This window comes from Marmota monax, unplaced genomic scaffold (genome assembly GCF_021218885.2).
Source record: "Marmota monax isolate L192 unplaced genomic scaffold, Marmota_monax_Labrador192_F-V1.1 WCK01_AAM20220418_F8-fsc00009, whole genome shotgun sequence".
Lineage (NCBI taxonomy): Eukaryota > Metazoa > Chordata > Mammalia > Rodentia > Sciuridae > Marmota > Marmota monax.
This window is the reverse complement of record NW_026694710.1, coordinates 22,781,737-22,804,060: the sequence shown is the minus strand read 5'-3', so window position 1 is coordinate 22,804,060 and position 22,324 is coordinate 22,781,737. Positions and strand designations below refer to the sequence as shown.

The following is a 22,324-nucleotide window of genomic DNA, read 5'->3' as shown; positions in this document are numbered from 1 at the left end:
GTTTTTTTAAATGATAGTTATCTTAACAGGTGTGAGGTGCACTGTGGCTCTGGTTTGCATTTCACTAATGCCCAGAGATTCTGAGCTTTCCCTTGTAAACGCCTATTGGCTAACCCTCTGTTCCCCTGGGAGAAGAAAAGTCCACCCTTGCCCATCTTCAATCAGGTCACTCTTCTTTCCCCCTGCTATTGTGTGAGTTCTTGTGTATTTTGGATATTAACCCTTCATCAGATGCATGTTTTGCAAATATTTGCTCCCATTTTATAGTTTGCTTTTCATCCATTGATTGCTTGCAGTACAGAAGCATTTTCATTGGATGAAATCTTGCTTATTTTTGCTTTTGTTGCCTGTGCTTTTGGTGTCATATCCAAAAGTTATTGTCTTGGCCAATGTCACGAGGCATTTCCCTGGGTTTTCTTATGGAAATTCCATGGTTTTGGGTCCTGAAGTTTAACCTTTATTCCATCCCAAGTTGGATTCCTTGCATGATGTGTCATGAAGATCCAACTCTTCACTCTTCTGCATAATGTGGATATCAGTCCTACCAACAGCTTTTATCGAAGAGGCCAAATCTTCCCACCCCAAATATTGTGTATTCTTGATGCTTTCATAGAAAATCAGGACTGTGCGTCTGTAGGTTTATCTCTGGGCTACTCATTCTGCTCCATTGGTCTACAAGTGCATTTTATCCTACACTGCCCTGACCACTACACCCAGTAAGAAAACTTGAAATCAGGTAGCGCGATGCCTCCAGCCTTGTTCCTCTTACTCAAGGTTGCTGCTCAGTCTTTCCAGGTGAACATAGTGAATCTTTCTGGTGCCCTGTCCATGTGTTCTCTGTCTTCACTATGTTGTTTTTCTAGCCAGCTGGTATTTCTCTGTCACTTTGAAATTTTGTGCATAATACTATCAACAGCAGCACCCAGGCCCCGAGGAGGATTGAAGCCACATCAGATGTGCCCACTGCCGAGCACTGAGGCTGGGAGCTTCACTTACTCCTTGCTTAGATTATCAGTATTCTATAAGGTGGAAGGGCCAGGTGACCTTGAGGGGGTTCACAGGTGAGAAAACTAGATCAGACATGAAAGTAGCTTGCAAATAGCTATCCTACAGCTTTGGTGGCAATTCAGACAAATTTGACAAATTTTTTAAACTTGGAGGTCTTGTTTAATAAAGTAATAGCAAGTTAGGCATTTTCAATAATGAAAAGGGTAAGATTTGGAGTTGAATTTCTTGAGATTGAATCTTGATTTTGCTACTAACTTGGGCAGGATGCTGGCAAGTACTTGATAAATTTTTATGAAACAAATGCATTGATAAATTAATGAGCATCCTCATCCAGGAAAGTGGAGGGTGATACTTATACTTCATGGGAATTTATATGTGAAATAAATGATTTAATGTTCTTCAAGCTGTTGTTCTTATTGTATACCTGTGTTACTATTATAATCATGTAATGGAAAATTAGAGGGGAAATTGGAATTTGTTTCTCGAATAAGTACACAGATATTCTCAAATGCTAAGTTTCTTGTCAAACAAAAGGAGCCAACTGGTTGTTCTTCAAGGTCCTTCCTGTCTCAAAACTTGAACAGTTTTCACTTAAGAAGGCTGTCGCGCAGGACGCCATCTGGTGGCCAGAGGTGTTACTAGCATCGTCTGCCCAGAGTGCTTTTCATTCTTTTTTTTTTTTTTTCTGATCAAGCTGCAAACTTTTATTGTTCACACAGGGGTATTTATATGCTGGGGATGGGGAAGCTCTCTAATCAACAATTGCTGGATGTGGGTGGTAAAACTGCCAGGTGCAAGATGTCTGATGATCCTGATAACCGCAGGATGTTCCAGGGAGATAGGTAGCTGCAGGATGCCTCCCAGGCAGGATGTCTCCCAGGGGGCTGTCAGGCTAATCTTTGAAGGAGAATTTCCTTCTAGTCCCTGACATCTCCCCCTTTCTTATATAAAATATTTGACCATACTTTACTGGCCATGTTTTTAGGGGGTGATAGAGGCTCTGTTCCTCTAGGAGGCCTTAGAATATCTCCTGATCCGAGTGAGCGTCTTCACTAGGAGATTTCGTGGTGGCCTTGGCATGTTTTTGGAGGAGACAGCTTTGAGGGGGGAGCATGCCAACTGCCATGCACCAGAGCGTGTCACTCAGAGGTCTTGGGTTTTGGGATCCGTAGATCCATCCTCCTGCAGTCCTTCCTGCACCCTCCATTATTATGGCCTAACGTCCTCACTCCATGGGTGAGTCCTCCCCCAAGTGGAGGGGCCCATGGAGGAGCGAACCCTTATGGCAAGGGCAGAAGATGGTTGGTCAGAGCTGTTACTTATACTTTTATATAAGAAAGAGAGATCTGTGGGGATGTAAACTTAAGAAATAAGCCTGTGAGAAGGGTAGAACATCCTTTTAAATGTTGGCAGCTGGTCTTCCATCTCCAGATGATGATACTGGACCTGTATGGGCTTAGAGGCCAAAATATTAATCTGTTCTTTAATAAATTGTACCAGCCTGTTTATAATGCAGGGTCCTATGGACACCATTAAAAGTAAACCCAACAAAGGGCCCAATAGTGGAAGAAGGTAGGGTAGAAATCCATTAAGCCCAGTCCAGAGGGGATTTTCAAATAGTTCCCTTCTTCTTTTTTCTAGATCTTCTTGAAGCTGCTTAATTTTAGTGTGTACTATGCCTGATTTATTGGCATAAAAGCAGCATCTTTCCCCTAAGGCCAAGCAAATACCTCCCTGGTTAGCTGTCAGCAAATCTAAGCCTCGTCTGTTTTGAAGGACCACTTCTGCCAGGGAGTCTATTTGGTCCTGTAAATCTTTAATGGTTCCTGATAGAGTTTGTACATCATCTACATTCTTGAAAGAGGTGTCAAGTCAGCCGCCCCAGGTTCCTCTGGGGAGTAAGGCAGGACGTTGGTCTATTTCCTATGCAACCCACTAGGGAGAAACCATGAAGAAATGAATTGCACGGTGTTCCTGGAGGTGAAAGCCAGGCTTCCTGGCGAGGGGAAGAAGTCCTAAGAGACCTGTTCATGATGTGTTGTTGTTAAAGTTTCAAGACTTTTGTAACCTGGTGTTAAATACTGCCATTATTAAAAGATTGATCAAAACAAAGGTAATCATTGTGGCAGTGCACCCCCGCTGGCGGACCAACAAAGCCGCTTATGAACCAAGTGGCTAGTCATGTTGGGGTTATTGACCTCCATTGCAGCTATGGTTGGAAGCCAGAATCTCATCTCTTCTGCGCTGTCCCCCACCCCAGGTTCACAGTCACATCTGCAGCCTGAAACCTGGCCTGCGGGAGAATTTACACCAGGAGAACAAAGGACGCTACAGATCAGGGTCTGACTTCCTGTTTTGTTCCTTGTCAAGATTTAAGAAAGCGATAGAGAAGATGTTAATAAGGCAGACTCATTTCAAAAGTGTCCTGTCTGCAGCTGTTACTTAGTGAAGAGTGAAAACTGAAGAAATACAACTTGACTCTTTCACCAAGAGATTCAGGTTAGAAAGTGTCCAAGTCCTTATATGAATTGCAGCCTCGGTTTGGCTGCAGATACAATAGCTTGGAAAATCTTCAGAAGTCTTCTGTAAGGACCAACTGACTATGGAATTGTGATAAAAGTGCTGTGTCATTTACTGTTATTTCAAAATAGTGTATAATACACATCCTTTTATCAGTAAAATGTAAAGTGACTTCGAATACATAAGCACTTTTCTTTTTTCCCTCTAGAGATCTAGTTTGGGTGAATGATTTAATACAAATTACTTGGCCTGAGTTTTATATCCTTATTTGTGATTTTAAAGGGCTGGCAAAGAAGATATGGAGGAGCCAAGATTCTGCCTCTTGGTGCAAGAGACAATGATGCAATCGAGTGGTCACAAATGACATCTGTGAAGCCTTCAAGCTGGGTTCAAAGCCCACGTTAGTCACTTACTGACCTTGGACAAGTTATTTCAATGTTCTGGGTTTCAGTGCCCATGTTTTTACTGTAGAATGCAGATAATGACATCTAGTTCCTTAGATTGTGATGATTAAATATAATAATATTTGGCTTTCACTAAGCTTTCCATCCAATTTGTGTTGAATACATGCAGTTCCCTTCCTTTATCTACAGAATACAATTGTACAAACCCACACTTTCAGAAACAGACCATCAGTGTGATATTCTGTAGTTAGAGAAATGGACTTGGGGGAAAATTGCATAGAACTTGGCCTCACTCTGAACATTTAATATGTCTAAAAGTCTTATGAGGAAGTGAACTGTCAGGATACTGTCCTGGGGATTAACTTCGTGAGCGTCCAAAAAAGCAGCTTATGAGCCAAGTGGCTAGTCATGTACGTTTGGCAAGGCCTGTTTGAGAAGCATCTCCAAGGCTATCCACACTTCCTGAAGTTAATGGCAGCAATAAATGACTGAACCTGGTCTTTGGGCTGCGGTGGGGAGTGGTCAAGTTAGGCAAAGCCAGGGATGTGGGGCACCTCTGCTCTAAAGGCCCTTCACACAAGGTCAGCTGGTGCCAGTTTTAGGCACAGGTGCTTGGACAGTCTTTAAGCTGGGCTTGGTGAGGGTGATTTACCTCCACTGTTCCTGTGACGGGAACGTTAGGAGAGGCACCTAGAACGAGCCTGGGGAGCTCTCTGTTCTGCTGAACCGGGAAGACCAGGGAGTGGGAAGGGCGCAGGTGGGAGAAGTGATGGTTTGAGGCTGGAGGAGCAAGGACCAGGGGAGTGCAGTGGATGCATTTGTCCATATGAACCCTACGTGGTGACCACGGAGTTCTGCTGTTCCCACAGATGGGCTAGTAAGGCCCAGGGAAGGAAAATGGCTAATTTAGAAGGTTGAAATGCAGATGGGGCCAGAAGCAACCCAGGTCTCTTCTCTCGCCCCTCCAGAAGCCCCACCTAGAAGGAATGTGGGACTGAGGCCCCGGGTGCATCCCTAGGTGCCCTGTGACAGGGGACAGAGGTGCAGTGATCCCCTGATACACTGTTAAAATGGGCTCCGTTATGGAAGTAATGTAACCGCCATTTACCAATTGAGTCTGCTGTGGGGGAATGAAGGTTCTCAAACGTGGCCTCTGAGATTGAGGCAACTAGATAATTTTTTAAATAAATTTGTCTATAACAGATTTATTTTCTAGGCTAAACTGCAAACTAGGTAGAGCGTGAGACGCATCAGCCTGCAGAGAGGGTGAAGAAGATGTCGTGGTGCCGGAGAAGGGAAGGAGGTGAACCAGGGGGTCTTTAGTTCAGTGCTACACACCTCAGTCGAGGCCCCACCTTTGTGGTGGGTTTTGTGCCTTGAAAGCAGAGAAATACCTTATGAGGTGCTGCTCTCTCCTCCGGCTGATAGAGGTGCCTCTCAATTGAGAGAGGTTCACCATGTGGTAGGTCACACTAAAGCTGGGATTGAACCAGGTGACTAGTCCCTGAGCCTGGCACTCAACCACATTTTAACTACTCTGGGAAGCAAAAGTGCAGTGGTACATCCCCTGAGGTCCTTGGCTCACTCTTTGGTTCAGTGTCCCTGGCTAGATGAGGCCCTCTGGGGAGACACAGGCCTCCCCAGCTGTCGTTCTGCATGCACTTGACGGAGTCCCCCTGTACTTAATGGAGAACTCCGCACACTGAGCTCCAACTTGCCAGAGGTCACCTGTGACCCCATGCAGCTCAGGATGCTGGGGCAAAGCAACTGTAGACCAGGGGATCTGTGGTAAGGCAAGCGTGTCGTGCCCCCCGCCTTCCAGGAGCCCACTCTCTGGTAGGGGATGGACACAGAAGCAGTGCCTGCCACGGGGCCTGGAACAGGCAAGAAGCTGGCCTGCTGTGGAGCAAACAGATGGTGTCAAATACTACATTATGACAAAATCAGATATATTTCACCTTTTGAGCTTTCTATATTTCTCTGGCTTTAAAATCCTCTTCCCCACCATTCCTTAGAATCCTTGGGGGGTCCACCTATGACCCCATGGATCCGATATCTGAGGATGCACAAGTCCCTTAGGTTAAATGGCACAGGAGTTTCAGATAACTGCTTCACACCCTCCTGTAGACTCTAAGTCCTCTCTAGATCCCTCTTAGTGCCTAAGCCAACTGAGCCCTGGGAATAGTGGCTACACTGGATTGTTTAGGTCATAATGATAATGAAAAATATTTTCTACATATTCAGTATGGACACAAATTTTTGGAATATTTTCAATCATTGGCTGGTTGGCTCCTAGCATGGAACCCACAGCTCTGGAGGCTGACGGTTTGATGAATTTTTCCTATACCAATTTAATGTTTACCTTTCACGGTCTTTTCTTTAAGGTGTGATGGACAATATGGAATTAGGAAATAATACTAGGAAGGAGAGAGGGCGAGCTTGCCATTCTCCACTAATTCCTGAGGGCTTCCAGGGAGAGCAGGAATGATGGACAGGGTTTGTGTCCACAAGGCTTCTGTGCATGGGGCTTTCATGGGTCAAGGAATGTCTGTGTAGTGACATCATTCCCAGAGCCAAGGTGCGGAAACACCCTAGGGGCCCATCTGTGGAGGAATAAAGAAAAGTATGGTATATGCGCATAGTGAATATTATTTAGCCACAAAAGAAGAATGGAATTCTATGATACATAGCGAAATGGATGGAGCTGGGGGACCTGATGTTAACTGAAATAAGCAGATCCAGAAAGACAGCTACTGCATGTTCTCTCTCATGTGCAGAAACTAAAAGAGAGAGAGAGAGAGAGACAGAGAGAGAGAGAGAGAAAAGCTGACCTGATGTTGAATACTGATTAGAGTTTGAGAAGCAGGTAGAAAAAGGGAGGTTGATTTGATCAGTGCACACTGGACACATGTACCATAAATCACACTGAGCCCCATTAATATGTGTAATTAATACATTAATCAAAAATATATGTAACCCCAAGGAATCATTCCGAATGGGGGATGTACAGGGAACCTTAGGAGGAAGGAACATCTGGCTCAGTGTCAGCCTGTTTGAAGTGCCTCCTAAGGAGCCTGTGCTCAGGAATCTGACCCGGGGAACAAGCCCACGAATGCTGAAGTTGGCGGCTCTCCATGCCGAATCCCCTCCTGGAGACCCACAGTGCTCTGGAGAGCAGGGCTGTAGAGAGCTCTGCTGTTCCTGCTTCTTCCAGTGTTTCCCAGGACCATGCATGCAGAGGCCCTTATATAACGTGACTCTTAGCCTCTCATGACTTCTAGCATCTGTGTGGAACGAGCTCCAACAGGAGGAGGCTGTAGGAAGACAGAGCTGTCCCTTATGCTGGGCTGAAAGTAAACAGTTGGTGCTGTTAAAGGAGGAGTCGCCTGGGAAGGTGGAGGCCCTCTTTTTTGTTCAGGAGTCTGTGAGGGATGCTGTGCCTCACTTCCGAGAGGGGCTGGGTGATGGAGGTTCTGCCATTATAAACCCAATGGCCCTTCCTTACACTGGAGCTGATGCGTCAGACAAGCAGATTTAGAGGCCACACCCGGGGTGAGCAGCTGGGCCCAGGTGGCCTGGGACTCCTCTGGTTTAGTTCTGAAGTCCTGCTTCTCAGGACCCCCTCAGCCCAGAGCAGACAGGGTGGGGTTACTCTTAGGTTGCGTCCCAAATTTGCAAAGAAAAAAAGAGTGTTTTTCATTCTTCATAAATATTAAGTGATGTTGAAATGGTTTTGAGTGGAGGAGCATATTTCAAGTTTGTAAAGATAGTTATTGAACATTGAAATTCTACTAGGAAATAGAGTTTTCATCAGGGAATTGTTACTGGGAGATACAGATTTTCTTGAGCTTCTTTTATTGAGAAGCTTGTTTTCCAGTTCTGGTCATGATGGCTTGTCTACTGGGAAATGCATTTGCTGCATCAAGCAGTTATTGGATGCCTTTCCTTTAGTCTAAGCCTCATTATTTTCCCTGTGTGGTGATGAGACAAGATACTACTCTGTATTCCTATTAATGAGCGACCTCACAAAGTTTGTAACATTAACTTTGATCCAAGTATTTGTAACAGTGCCTGCGTTGCTTTTGAGCTGTGGCTTGTGGCTGAAATAACTTAAACATAAAATGATAGGGGAATAATCTTGAATTTATTTCTGATAAACTCTGCAACTTAAGCCTTGTTATTTCAGTAAAGGTGAGGCGTACAGGATACTAAACTCCTCTCTTACTGTGTGTGTGTGTGTGTATGTGTGTGTGTGTGTGTGTGAGAACACATCCTGCCACTAGGGGGCAGTATCCCCGAGACCAATGCAGGACTTCGCAGCTGTGTGGTTAGGATGGGTGGGACTTGGAGATCCAGGAGTTTGCAAAGTATTATGCCCTGAAGGTTAGGAAGCGTCCCTGCAGGGAGTGAGCCTGCCTCTGGACTGCTTGTCAGCCTTAAGGGAGCCTCTTTCCTGGCTAAGCGTCTTCATGTGAAACCAGGGAGTTGAACAAGATTAACTCCAAACTCATTTCTGATTCTAATTTCTGCAGAACCCAACCTTGTCTAAAAGCAGCTTGGGATAAAGGTCTTTTGAGGGCGTGGTGTAGAATCCTATTTTGCTTCTTTCCAGCCAAGCTCATGTTTCAGTTGCCTCCGCATAATTCTCTTTCCTTGCTTGGGTGGTTGATTGTGTTTCCTACAAACTCATTCCCGAGTTAGAAGCTTGTTACTTCAGAGGGCATGGTCTAGAGTCCTGCCTGGTTCACACCTAGGGCCCAGGGGAATGCCTGTCAGCTGCTTTATTCTCTGCTGTTGGTTTTTCTAAGAAGCTCAGCTGTGTCACATTTAAAAATCACAGCTGTCCTCCTCTGGAAGTGAAGGGCTTTTCTCTGGGTGCTAGCTGTTCATCAAGACAACTCACACTCTAAGCACTCTGTCTCCAAATAAACTTTCACCCATTTTTAGGAATGAAAAAAAAAAAAAGTCAAGCGCCAGAGAAGATAAATTCTTGAAATCTGATGGCTTCCAGATAATGTCAGATGTGATTGCAAGAAAAATGGTATAAAATGTAGATTAACATAAATCTATAACTGCTCAACTTGATGAAAAACATCACCACAAGATCCTTCCATTACTGAACCAACTGATATAGCTTTTCCCCCCTATGACATTTTGTGAGAATGAATAAATTATCTGAGAATGTCTTTGCATCAGAAATATACAATTTTTTAATAAACACATAAATCATCCAAGCATTTTTCCAGCAAAATGCCGGATCCTAAAAATGGGAAGTATTCTGTTAACTTCCCCCCTTCCAGCTTCCTACTTGTGTAGCAGCTTAGAGCTCCAGGCAGGAGTGCAGAACCATCCACTACGTAAAGACTAGGACTCCCTCTGAAGGAGGCTGCTGGCGGCCTCCTCTTAAGCCCAGCAAGCCTCGGCTGTGTGAGCCTGGTTTGTGCTGAGGTCCTCTCTGTATTTATGACCTCATGTTACACAGGGGTTTACTTTAATAAACATTTTTTTTTGTAGCTGTGATCTACATCAGCACGCTGTACACAGTAGGCAGCATTAATATGATCCTGAGAGATACGTCCTGTTGCTTTCCCTAAGGAACTGGTTTGCTTTTTATTATAGGAAATTAATAACACATAAAGGAGCTTGATTTCCTTTTTGCTCATGCTACCAGGAAGCTTACAAGCCAACTAGCAATTTGATTTTAATGGAATTTAGCAGTGTGTATCTGACAATCCTACGTTTTATGTTAATCATATCATCTAAGTAGATTTCCCCTAAGATTCTAATGTTCCTCTCTCTTATTGTTCAAGTTTTTATTAACTACTCCAATACTTTTGTGAACTCAAGTGAAGTGTAGATAAGCACCCAGATGGAGAAATAAGTAGTCATGTGGATATGTGAATAATGGCTGAATAAACTTTTGAGCTGAAGAAGCAAGGACATCGTCCTCAGGGAATTATAAGAAGATAGCACAATCATGCAGTCCTTTCTCATTGGTTTTTCCCAAGACCCTTTTCTCACCGAAAGCCTACAAGCATACTGTTATGACCCAGGACATTATTGTGACCCTCTGGGCTCCTGGTCCCTTTCTCTGACAAGAGGAGTGAAAATACCTTTTCTGAGAAGGAAAATGCATCAGTCAGTGGAACTGAGTCCTAAATCTGTGTGCATGGAAGCTAAAGCTGTGTGCATGGAAGTCTTTTTAAGGACTAGAGACGTACAGGGGGATCCCACCTCCTCAGGGAGGTCCCTGCAGCGAGCTGTCAGCAGGCCCTGCCCAAGGCACAGATGGAGAGGAGAAAAGCCTGGCTCAGAGAGGCTGGTGTCTAATTAGGGCCCCACAGTGGGGAGCAGCAGAGCCTGGGTTCTTTCCTGGCTTGTGCACCCTGCTCCCTGCTGTGAGCATCTCCCACTACCCCTTGCAGGACCCCTCTGCCTCTACCCTGCTCTCTGCCCGGACACTGACCATCAGGGACACACAGGCTGTGCCACACTCTCATTCTGGATGAGTTCAGCCATTGGGAAGCTCCCACAAGAGCCGTCCCTTCATTCCTCTGGTCTGGGTGGTGACAGGAAGTAGCTCCTTTGTACTCTGACTTGACTGTGTGTGCTGTCTCCTGCTGGGACCCTAACTGTGACATTGTCTCATCAAAGAAAAGGTGGCACCAGCAAGACACCACAGAATACAGGATCAGACACAAGAGGAGAGTGATAGGTTTCAGTATTGGGAAGTGCTCGGGGAGGGTGAGAGAGGCTCTGTGATGGCCCCAGTCCTAGCAGCCCTACCCAGCCAGACTTCATTGGTGCTTCTGGCTCAGGTGAAATGGATTATTTCCTTTCAGGCTGGTACCTGCATTTTCATCTTCAAATTGAATTGTTTGGCCTGAATATTTAAAATCTGCTTTCATGTTAATTTATCAACATTTTACATAGATTTCTATTTTGTGATTTTGCTGGGTATGTGGCTATAGAAACCACAGAGTTATGTATTTAAATGTAATCCATGTGTTTGAAAACAATCCGTCTCTCATTATGCGGCAAAATATGAATTTTGTCAATTTCTCTGTCCATAGGCAACACAATGAAAAAGCACAAGCCTGCCTGACTCTAAACGACATATTTCCTGAAGGGTAATTCGGTAGATCACCTTGTGAAAGGTCCCCACTGTCACCACCAACAACACAAGATCTTAGAAATAAAGTAGACATTCTCACACTTGGAACTTCTGTGCCATGACTTTACCTCTGGTGTGGTGTCTTCTCATGTCCTTGGAAACGGCTTTGTCTACCTGTAGAAGACAATATGACACCGTTATCACTCTGATGTCATCTAGCATCCCCGGCTCTGTGTGAGTGGAACCCAGAGACAAATGCGCAAGTCCCAATGCACTGGGTGCAGGATGCCTGTGGCAGCCAGGGAGGGACATGCAGAATGTGAACTGCCACAGGGAAGGACGCAGTGGCTCCAATGGTATTTGTCATTAACTCTTGGGTTTGGATTCCTTGGAAAATTGGGAATGGAACCACCATTTGACCCAGCTATCCCACTCCTTGGTCTATACCCAAAGGGCTTAAAAAGAGGTTAGAAATAGTGGTGGAATGTGATGATCATTACTATCCAAAGTACATGTATGAAGACACGAATTGGTGTGAATATACTATGTATACAACTGGAGATATGAAAAATTGTGCTCTATATGTGTACTAAGAATTGTAATGCATTCCACTGTCGTATATAAACAAAAATAAAATAAAATAAAAAGACTCTGAGGCCAGTTTGCACCATGGCGTTAATATGAAGATCCGGCTACCTATCAGGCACAAGGAAGCCATTGAGCAGGGGATCAAAGCGGGGCCCTGTGTAAGCTCCGGCTCGGATGCTGCCTCCACCACGTGCTGGCTGTGACAACACAGGTCACTCCCCCTGCCGAGCCTGTTTCCTCATCTGTGAAATGGAGCTAACAGGAGGACAGCGTCCTTGTGAGGACAGGAGGGGATGTGACACCGCGGGCAGTGTGCCTGGAGGATGAGGTGTCGCCGTCACACTGAACTCCACCAGCGTCCTTATTGACACGTCACAGACCTTTGTGCGCAGCTGACTGTCGCGCAGGGACCCTGGCCGCAGGGAGGGGCAGGTGAGGGCAGGTGAGGACGCTGTCCTTAGGAGCCAGTTCTCTGCCTGCCTTGGCCCAGACCAGCACTGGGCCGAGTGCTTCTCTTGAGGGCACCGAGTCGAGGTGGTCACAGTGGATGCTGTGCTGCTGGTCAGTCTGACCCGGCTGAGCGCTGGCTGGAAGTTCTTGTGATTCGGCCTCCTATGCCGCGCCAGCAGCCTCGGCTCCGCCAGAGTCACCTGTGGGGACCCGCGTGCTGGAGGGTCAGTAGTGTTCTTGGTGCACCTCACTCCTGTGCACCTGCCCCACGGGGAGGGTCTGCCCAGTGTCCTCAGCCCACCCCTTCCTAGCCTGCTGTGGACGCAGGAAGGTGCTCTGATGTCCCATTGCAGCCCGGGCTCAGAATGCCAGGGGCTCAGCACGGGGCTTCCTTGGGGCCCCCCAGGGCTCCCGCTCTTTGGCCTCAGCAGCTAAATTCTGCTTGGTACCTTCGGTGGACCTTCTGCAGGAGTTTCTTGTGTCTCCCCCCGGGACAGGTGCCTCTGGTGGTATCAGCACAGGACCCCGGGCCCAGGAAAGCTTCCCGTTGGACTTCTGGCATTTTCCATCAATTCCGGGTTTCCTGGTGCCTGCTGTGTGCCCGCAACAGTGCTGGGTCTTGAGGGCGCCAGAGCTTGGAACCTGGCACCACCGGCTTACAGGTTCTTCAGCCTCAGCTCTGTTGAGATTTGAGGCTTGGTAACTCTTTTCTCTCTCTCTCTCTCTCTCTCTGTGTGTGTGTGTGTCTCCTGTGTCCTGGACAAGGCTTAGCAGCCCCTCATCCTCACCCACTAGACGTCAGAACAACACTGGAACAACCCAGAAGTCTCTGTTCTTTGCCAAAGGCCCTGGAAGGCAGCGCTTCCAGCCAAAGGCACTGATGACCTTGCCTTAGAGGGTGTGTGGGACTGCTCTGCTCGGCCAGGGCCTCCGTAGAGGCCACTGCGAGCAGCTCAGCCAGGCAGCTGGGTGCTCTCTGCCTCTGGTGCTGGCCTCGATGCTAGCCCTTCCGATGGCATGGAGACTGCCCACGGGGCTGGCTGCCTCCTTTGCTAGATGAAGGGCACTAGCTCATCTTTATCCTCCCACCACCAAGCATAGTGCTTGGTTCACAGTAAGTGCCCCCCAAACAGCAGCAGTCTGGGACAAGACTATTGTAGCCACCCCAGGAGTGGAGATAAGAACTGGCCTCTGTAAGAGTTATTGATGATCCGTTTCACAGATAGTTTAATGTCAACATGAAAGTACAAAAGAAGACTCCGCCCCTGGAAATGAGGTGGTAATGAAAAGATAATCTGCTTATCATAAAAACTTTGATGAGTCAAATAGTAATTATAAAAGTAAAACTCTCTTTATCTGAATGGAGGCTAAGACCTTGTTTAACTTAGAAGACAACCTCTCTCCTGGCCACATTTTCCCTCCTTCCTCTCCAGCCTTTTCTCTTTCTCCCATGATCTCCCTTGACTTCATGGAGTGAGACTGTGGTTCCACCTGCAAAGTGACCTAGCTAGAGGAAGAGGTTTGTTGGAATTGGAAGCTACGAAGATGACAGGAAGGAACGTAAAGTACTAAGAACAGAGTCTTAAATTTTGACAATTGTTTTAGAAAAGTCAAATGAGGATTATTCTTCCTAAGCAGCAACAACAAAAATTCCACCCACCGAGGGCTCATCTTTGTGCACACGGGATGGTCAAGGGCTGAGGTAAGGAAACTGAGCGCATCCACTCCTGCACAGCAGGGCCACGACTGTCGTCAGCCATGGGTCCCACCACTGTGGAGCTCTTTCTTCCCCAGACATGGGCTGTGCTTTACCAGAGTGTCCTGATGCCCTCCTGCCTATCAAACCGCCCCCGAAAGGGGACTGTGGCCCCCTTCGCTTTCTCCCTCCACTGCACTCACCCCCCCCCCCCTTTGCCCTTCCGCCATGGCCTGATACAGAATGAAAGCCCCTGCCAGATGCTGGCACCTTGACCTTCACTTCCCAGCTCCCAGACGGTGAGAAACCAGTTCTGTTCATTATCAATATCCAGTCTCAGATATTTTGCTACAGGTACACAAACAGATAGAGACATTGTTGGTATTAACAGAAGTCCCCAAGTCATAAACAATGTGAACATACAATGCACAAACTAAGAAAAAGTTATCAGTGAAATTCTTTCTTTTATAAAAAAACGATGATTAAAAAAGTAATATCCCATTTTGGTGTGAGGTCTAGAAATTGGACATTCCTGTACAGGGCTTCTAGGGAGGTAAATTGAAACTAATTTTCAGGAAGAAAATTAAAAAAATTATGTCACAGAAATGGTTAAAATATTTTCACTCAATGGTTAAGAAGAAAAATTAAAAATTTTATAATGGGTATGACAGATCTATAAAAATACTACTTCTGAGCCCTTGTTTATCAAACGGAAAATTTTCTCAATGTGAAAAGAAGAGAAAACCAGGTATAGATCATATACAACAAGCATTCTTTTGCATGAAATATAGCTGCATAGATATGCATCAAAATATTGTGGTCAATAACACTACAGCCCCAGGGGCGTGGGCGATGAGTAATCTATTTTATGCATTTCTTCATTAAGAAAATTAAATGTTAGCAAGCTTCTTATTAAAAATAAAAATCCATATACATTTCCATTTACAAAATACTTCCATAAAGTTATCTGTGGTAGTTTTCCAAACGGCCCTTGGAAGCAAGCTTGGCAGGGATGTTCATTCCTGTTTTGCACATGAGGTCAGAGAGGCTTGGAGAGGTGGTTGGACCACCCAGTGAGCAGTTCAGGATACTGGGTGGAGACTCTGGGAAAAATGATGTGATGATTGGAAAGATTTGATTGTTAAGTCCTGGCTCCAAAGAAAGCAGGAGGATCAGATCAGATGTACGGGTAAGTCGTGGCCCGATGCGTGGCTTACGGCAAACCTTCAACAAAAGCTAGTTCTTCCTTCCAGATGCTTCCATAGCACCAGGACCCTACCAGTCATGTGTCAGCTCCTTAACCCCTTGAACCTGTCCTGCTTGTTACCTAGAGAGATGCCTTGGGGACTTGGCTGGGGCCACTCTTCCCCTGGGCTCCCACCAGTTAGGAAGTACCCTGCTTGGGTTGGGGGTCCCATGGTCCAGCTTTTACTCACTTCTTCCAGCCTCGTCCACATGTTCCAGGATGGCCCCAGAGAGGGCAAAGAGGCCTTGGCGTGAATCGGAGGAGAAGTGTCCATCACACGCTTGAAGCAGCGCGTATCTGTGCAAAGAGGAAAAACAGCAAAGTCAGACCCTGCAGCTTACAGAATCTGTACACGTCTACAAACTCAGAATCATCACAACATAGGGATGAAGCATACCACCCGCCTTGACTTATCCCTTGAGGAGAGAGGTGCCAACAGGAGAAATTGCTCCTGGGGTTCACACAAATCCACGCTGAAGTCTGGGCTGGCTGTCCTTCATATTTTCATCCCCTGAGACAGGCTGCTAATCCTTCAATGGAACCGCCATTTGACCCAGCTATCTCATTCCTCAGCATCTATGCAAAGGACTTAAAATCAGCATACTACAGTGACTTGGCCACATCAATGTTTATAGCAGCCGAATTCACAATAGCTAAGCTATGGAACTAACCTAGGTGCCCTTCAACAGATCAATGGATAAAGAAAATGTGGCACATATACACAATGAAATATTACTCAGCCTTAAAGAAGAATGAAATTAAGACATTTGCCAGTAAATGAATGGAACTGAAACTATCATGCTAAGGGAAATAACCAATCCCCCCCAAAACCAAAGTCTGAATGTTCTCTCTGATATCCAGATGTTGACACACAAGGGGTGGGGGCAGGGAAGAATAGAAATTCACTGGATTAGACAAAGGGGAATGAAGGGAAGGAAGGGGGAGTGGGAATAAGAAAGACAGTAGAATGAATCGGGCATAATTTGCCTACGTTCATATTTGAATGCATGACCAGTGAAACTCCACAAGATGTATAACCACGAGAACAGGAAGTTGTATCCCATAAATGTATAATATGTCAAAATGCATTCTACTGTCATGAATTTAAACAAAAACAAAAACAAAAACAAAAACCTATGCTCTGCCGCCCCTCTCCCTAGGTCCTTCGCCCCCACCACCCCAGCCCGGGGCCTCATTTGACAGAGTATTGCATTCCTCTGTTCATCGTTTCTGCCACTAGATGGAGACCTTCAGGAAGGGATGGGCTACCCTTTCTTTGGCCCTGTGACCAGATCAAATCTAAAATGGTAGCTGGAGCAATGCAGTTACTCAGTGAATGACTCTTCAGAAAATGAACAAAAGGTCATCATCATCATTATTTTCAAGATGATTCTTTCCTAAAAAAGTCCATAGATCCACTTCAGCAAGCCAGGCCCTCAGGAACCCCACGGCCCCCCTTTCCTTTCCCAGGTGTGTTTTGCTAAGGTTGGAGAACCCTGGATGCTGCCCTGCGTGCCCCAGGGGGAGGAGGCCAAGGCAGGGTGAAGCTGGTCTTCCTCCTAGCGGGTGTGACTTCACGGCCATGCCCTGGAGGTCCTCCGAGGCTGCTCAGCCAAGCTAAAACCCCAGCTTTGACTCCTCTCCTTCGCCATGCCACCTCCATCTTAACTTCCCCGCGTGGCCCACGGCCCTGCCTGCCCACCTTCTGCCATGCTCCCAGGGCTCAGGAAGGGCCTCATCGTGAGAGTGACAGCTGACCGTTCGGGGCTTTGTCTCGGTGCCAGGTCCTCTAGTGGAAGCTCAATGTTCCCTTCACGTGATCTTCTACAAAACTGTTCTGTTATTACAAAACCCGTGTTTGATAGAGAAAGGGACTTCCAGATACGTGCTCCAGGTCACACAGCCGGGAAGCCAGGGAGGCAGGGTCTTAACTGAGGGTTGTTTACTTTAGAACCCGCCCCCTTATCCCTGCGTGTGGGGTACAGCAGTGCAGAGGAGCACCTTCAGGCTTGAGGCAGCCCCACGTTACCTGCATACTCGGACTCCTTGATAGGCCTGGCGGGCAGGATTTTCAATGATGGCCACACGTCCACCATCTGGAGCTCGGGGTCCTCATACTCATCCTCGCTGTGGTATTCTGTCACATCCGGGGCTGCAGCGAATTTCCTTTCCTAGGTAGGCAGCAACATTCCAGGGAGTCAAAGGAAGGGACAAGGCTGGAAGAGGGCAGAGGCTGCAGAGCTGGCTGGGAGGGACAGGGTTCCTTAGCTGCAACTTCACTGATAGAAAGGCCTGGGGTCTTAGGTAGGAATTTAATTCTTGTGACAGGCAGAATTCTAAAGACGTCCCTCAAATATTCTTATCTCTGACTATTCAATCAAATACCCACCTGGGTACTTTCGTGAAGGGACAGAACAGATTAGTTAGCTGACTTTAAAACCGGGAGTTGATCCTGGGTTTCTTGGGTGACCCCATGTCATTATGTGAGCACTTAAACACAATGAGGGCTCCGATTCCCTGATGTGATGATTTTCTATATATTTAAAAAATCCTAAAGGATTTACTAAAAATTATTGGAACTAATAAATCATTCAGAAAGTTATCAGACTGAATGACCAATTGGATATAAAATCCCATGTATGTGTATAAATTAGCAATAACAATTTTTATCTCTATAAACTAGCAATAATGATTTAAAAATCAAAATTAATAAAAATGACATTAACTATACCATCAAAAAGAATAAAATGCTTAAGAATAAATTTAGCAAAAGAAGTAAAAAATGTTGGCACTAAAATTTGCAAAAATGTTGTTGGAAGTTGGAAAGACACAGGACTTAATATTGCGAAGATAGGAAGACTGACATACAGATTCATCAAAGTCCCCACCAAAACCTCAGTGGCTTTCTCATGCACCAAGGGCGGGGCACGTGAGTCCACAGCAAGAGGGCAGCCATCTGCGACCCTATGAGAGAGCACACCAGCCCTTTGGCACTTTGATTTTGGACTTCTGTTTTCCAGGACTGTGTGAAAATAACTTGTTCCAGCCACCAGTCTATGGCATTTTGTTATGGGGCTCCAAGCAGACTAACGTAGGCACATATCAAAGGCTCTGGGGCTGACACCTGGCAATGGCAGGAATGGGTACCAGTCCTCAGTAGATGTCCTCACATGTAACGGTCATCACAGTAGCTATGCACTGGGGTCTGGAGCCAGCATGGTACCTTGTGTGAGCAGGGTCATGACTAAATTCTTGATTTCTTCCACCACCACAGAGTGACCCAGGGATCATTCATCCTCCCTGGATCTCAGAACGATCAACATTTCCCTAAAACCAATGTTAGTCTTTATTTGTGCCTGAGAGAAGTTCAAGTGCCAAAGATGGGATTGAGCCCATCAATGCTGAAGTTTTGAAGGATCTAAACAGCATCACACAAAGTCAAAAACACAGGAAGACAGAAACATCTAGTTTCATGCACATCCCCCAATTTGGTCCTCAGAATAAAGAAATTTTATCTTTCTTTTAAAACTATGGAACCTGGCGTCAGTGACTTGCTAAAGCTGCACAGGTCACAGGTGCCATTGCCGGGCAGAAACAGAACTTTTTTTTACTGTATCCACATTGGAACCCAGCACCAGAAATTCAAAATTTTTCTCCACCCCATAAATGAAGTGCAGAGCGTCCAGGACATTCCTTGGGTGGACTGCTACCCAGACAGGGCAGTGGGGACAGTGTGAGCCCAGGATGAGACTGATGGTTCTGCAGGGAGAGTCATTTCTTCCCAGTCCCAGCCTCACACCTCCACGTGGGCCACTGATCTCTCTGGACTCGGTGTTTTTACTCTCAAGGGCTGAAAATGTAAAGCTAAGTTGTTGCTTTATACCCTTAACTGTATTTGGGTTTCCCCTTTTTTTTTCCTTTCACACACAGTAGATTCTTTATATAAGATTGTTAAATAAGTGCCTAAAGTAATAGATTTTAACAAGGCTTAGGGTATAATTATTCCTATGTGTGTGATTTCAAAATTTTATTTATGCTATAATGTGTTGAGTTATAAAGGTATTTTTACTAGGATCCACTTCAAACCTATTTTTGAATCAGATGGCCACACACACACACACACACAATTAAGTCACACAACATTGTAGAATAACTTTGCAACCAGAAGTGCCTTAAGAACCCTTGAGACTGACAATAGATAAAAATGGATAGATATGACTCATCCCCAATAAATCTCTCCTCTCTCTCTCTCTTTCTACAAAGAAACAGACCAAAATATTATATCCACCACTGGGGACAAAAGTCTGGAAAGTCTGCTACATACTCTCTCAGTTGTGGTTCTTGGTGGCTTCCTGCCACCTCCTGCCCCATGGGGTCTAGCCAAAGGGTCGGATGAAAAGTAGGTTCTTCTAACAGGTCCCAGATTTCCCCAAAGAGGCCACACCCACGGCCCTAACAGTGCACCTAGTGTCCTTCCAACAAAGTCCATCTGTGGGCTCCTGAAGGGGTCCCCTGCATGCTCCAGTGCAGAACTCAGTTCTATATGCAGTTCCAGAACCAAGGCAAAGTCGTGAACAGAGTGCGTGATGGTGGATGCCCAGTGGGGTCCCCAGGCCCTTGTGCTGTGAGAGCAGGGAGGAGCCAGCCTGCCTCCAACCACCTCCCTCTCTCCTCTTGGAGCCTCTAGCCCTTACTAACTACTACATGCTTAGGGTTTCGTGTGCCTTCTAACGCGGTGTAAACAGGGAAATCCAGGGGGGAGTTTATTGCAGGGAGGGACCTGGGATGAGACAGACTAGTGGAAGTTCCAGCTCTGCCTCCTTACAGGGAGTTCTCTAAGCTCCTCAGGAGGGTTACTAAAGAGTCTCAGGGCTCCACGTCTATGCCTTTCCTGTCTTCCCCATCACAGAAGTTTGGTAAAGATGAGTTACGGAAGAGTCCAGTCTCCAGGTGAGCCGTGCTGCAGGAGGGACTCCCCAGGTCCCCAGGTGGGAGGTCCCCGGGCTGCCTTGGCTCTGAGCATTTTTGAGGTAAGGATGCAGAGGGCAGCCTGAGCTCGTGCTCTTCATGGGACACCATAAGAAGTGGGCTGAGGGGTCTGTGGACCACCATCTTGACTTCCAGTTGCTGGCCCTTGTCTCCCACCACCTGCTCCCAGCGGAAGGCCGGCCTCGAGTCTTCCCTGAAGAGAGGACTCGGTCAACTTGTCAAGTTTAACAGAGCAAAGCACCCAGTGACAAGGGGCCCTGCAGTGACCTCCCAGCAGGAACGCGGTAGAAGAGAAGAGTCTGGCACCTGAAGGACAGAGGGTAAGCCACGGGACACAGAGATGGAGCAGGACCATTTTCACGGCAGCCTTGGGGCTGTGCCTCAGAGACTGGGCGTTGTCCCTCCTCCGTCTGTCTCCTGGCCTGGCGTGGGAGGGAAGGAGGGCTAGGACTAGGAAGTTCCTGGATGTGAAACCAAGTAAGAAGCTGGGTGACAGCGTGGCTTTGTGGTCGCTCTGTCATACATCTAAACTGTGGTTTGCTTTCCGACTGTGGAGGCTTCTTGACCTTCCTCACTCAGATGCCCAGTCGGTAAACTGGAGACGACTAAGCCTACTTTACTTGGTCCTTAACTGAGGAGATGCCTATGAAGGCTCCACTTGGCATCTGCCCTATAAGGAGAGCTCAGTATCTGTTAGGAGGCTTCCGTCTCACTGATGTCTGGACTGGGCAGAGCCAGGGCCTAGGGCTGGGCAAGGCTTCTGGAAAGTGAAGTCCTGCAGACATGGTGGAGGGGCACAGAGCTGGGCTCTGGAACTGCATGGAAACTGAGTTCTTTGCTGGAGCACAGCAGGGGACCCCTTCGGGAGCCCACAGATGGACTTTATTGGAAGGACAACAGGTGCACTGTTAGGGCCATGGGTGTGGCCTCTTTGGAGGAAATCTGGGGCCTGTTAGAAGAACCTGCTTTTCACCTAACCCTTTGGCTAGACTCCATGGGGGCAGGTGGTGGCCGGAAGTCACCAAGAACTACAACTTTGTAGGTGTCAAAGGCTGACCAGACTTTCTTCCCTAGCGGTGGATATTTATATTTATTTTGATCTGTTTCTTTCTAGAAAGAGAGAGACACAGAAAGAGTGAAAGAGTGAAAGATTTGTTTGGGATGAGTCATATCTATCATTTTTTATCTATTATCTGTAAGTCTCAAGGGTTCTTAATTGCATGTCTAATATTAACTCTCCATGAGCCTCCTTATTTAAAAGAATATTGTGTGCTTGTGTGTGTGTGTGTGTGTGTGTGTGTGTGTCTCCTGGGTAGGGGTCCATTAGCCTGAATAAAAATTCTAAATAAGTACTTCAGAGTAACAAGTCAATGATTTTAGATGTAGATTTCACCTATATCTAAACATGTGTGAATATATAACTATTTAAATTATATGCATATATAATTTAACAATAAAATTACTTGTAATAGTAGATATTTGAGTTAATGTTCTAAATTTTAATCTTTTTTTAGTTTTTAAAATTATTTGTAAATATTTCAAATGGCTTCATAAGTGGATATAAGACATTCCACTATTTCTGTGTTACTGAATATTTAGCTTGGTTCCAATGTGTTACCATTTAAAATATATTATTACAAAATATCAGTGAATGTGTTTAAATAGTAATCTAAAATTTAGGTTAGTTCCTTAGTTTATACTGTTAATCACACACAGAATTATTGGGTCAAAAATTGTGTGTTTTATATCATTTAGTTAATATTGTGAAATTGCTTCTAGAAAGTTTCTTTCAATTTAAAATTTCACAATGAACAAAGCACCTTTTCCACAACACACTCATCAGTACAGTGTGTTGGTATCTTCACCTTTTTCAACCTTCACAATGATGTGAATTAAATTTTTAATCTTTATGCTATGACTGGGGAATTAGAACCTAGTTTTATACCCAAGGATTGAAGCGCACTTTTCCTTGCCAGGGAAGTAAGCCATTTGGAAAGTCTTCTTTCTCTTGTAAATTCATCAAATGACTTGAAAAGAGCCCCTGGCTTTGTAGGCGTCAAAGGCTCACCCAACAGTTAGGGCAAGCAGTGGACTTACCCAGCGGGGAAGAGGCTCGCAGATAGCCTGGTCCTGGGCTGCGAGAAAACACAGCAGACGTTAGTCACGGCCACCCTGCTGAGAGCTCCGAACACGCGGAGGACGGGACCCTGTTCCCCAGAAATCTCCTGTTCCTCTCAGTTCACCTTGCTTTACGACATGCCCACATTTCCCTCGCTTCCTGCTGCTCTTGGAACAGGGGGATGGACAAG

General features: G+C 46.0%; 1 protein-coding gene across 4 annotated transcripts in view; it reads right to left on the bottom strand.

Annotated features, from left to right (window-relative positions):
* Clnk (cytokine dependent hematopoietic cell linker) overlaps nt 1-22,324 on the bottom strand; it is a 185,184-nt gene that overhangs the window by 40,374 nt on the left and 122,486 nt on the right. For 3 of the 4 annotated variants that reach the window (XM_058572404.1, XM_046423784.2, XM_046423788.2), the window contains 5 exons: nt 22,113-22,150; nt 17,056-17,197; nt 16,729-16,863; nt 15,217-15,323; nt 11,175-11,220 (listed from right to left, as the gene is read on the bottom strand). In XM_058572404.1, the coding sequence (XP_058428387.1) occupies nt 11,175-11,220; nt 15,217-15,323; nt 16,729-16,863; nt 17,056-17,197; nt 22,113-22,150 (468 nt within the window). The remainder of the gene's footprint in view (nt 1-11,174; nt 11,221-15,216; nt 15,324-16,728; nt 16,864-17,055; nt 17,198-22,112; nt 22,151-22,324) is intronic. The other variant, XM_058572405.1, reaches the window with a different exon arrangement.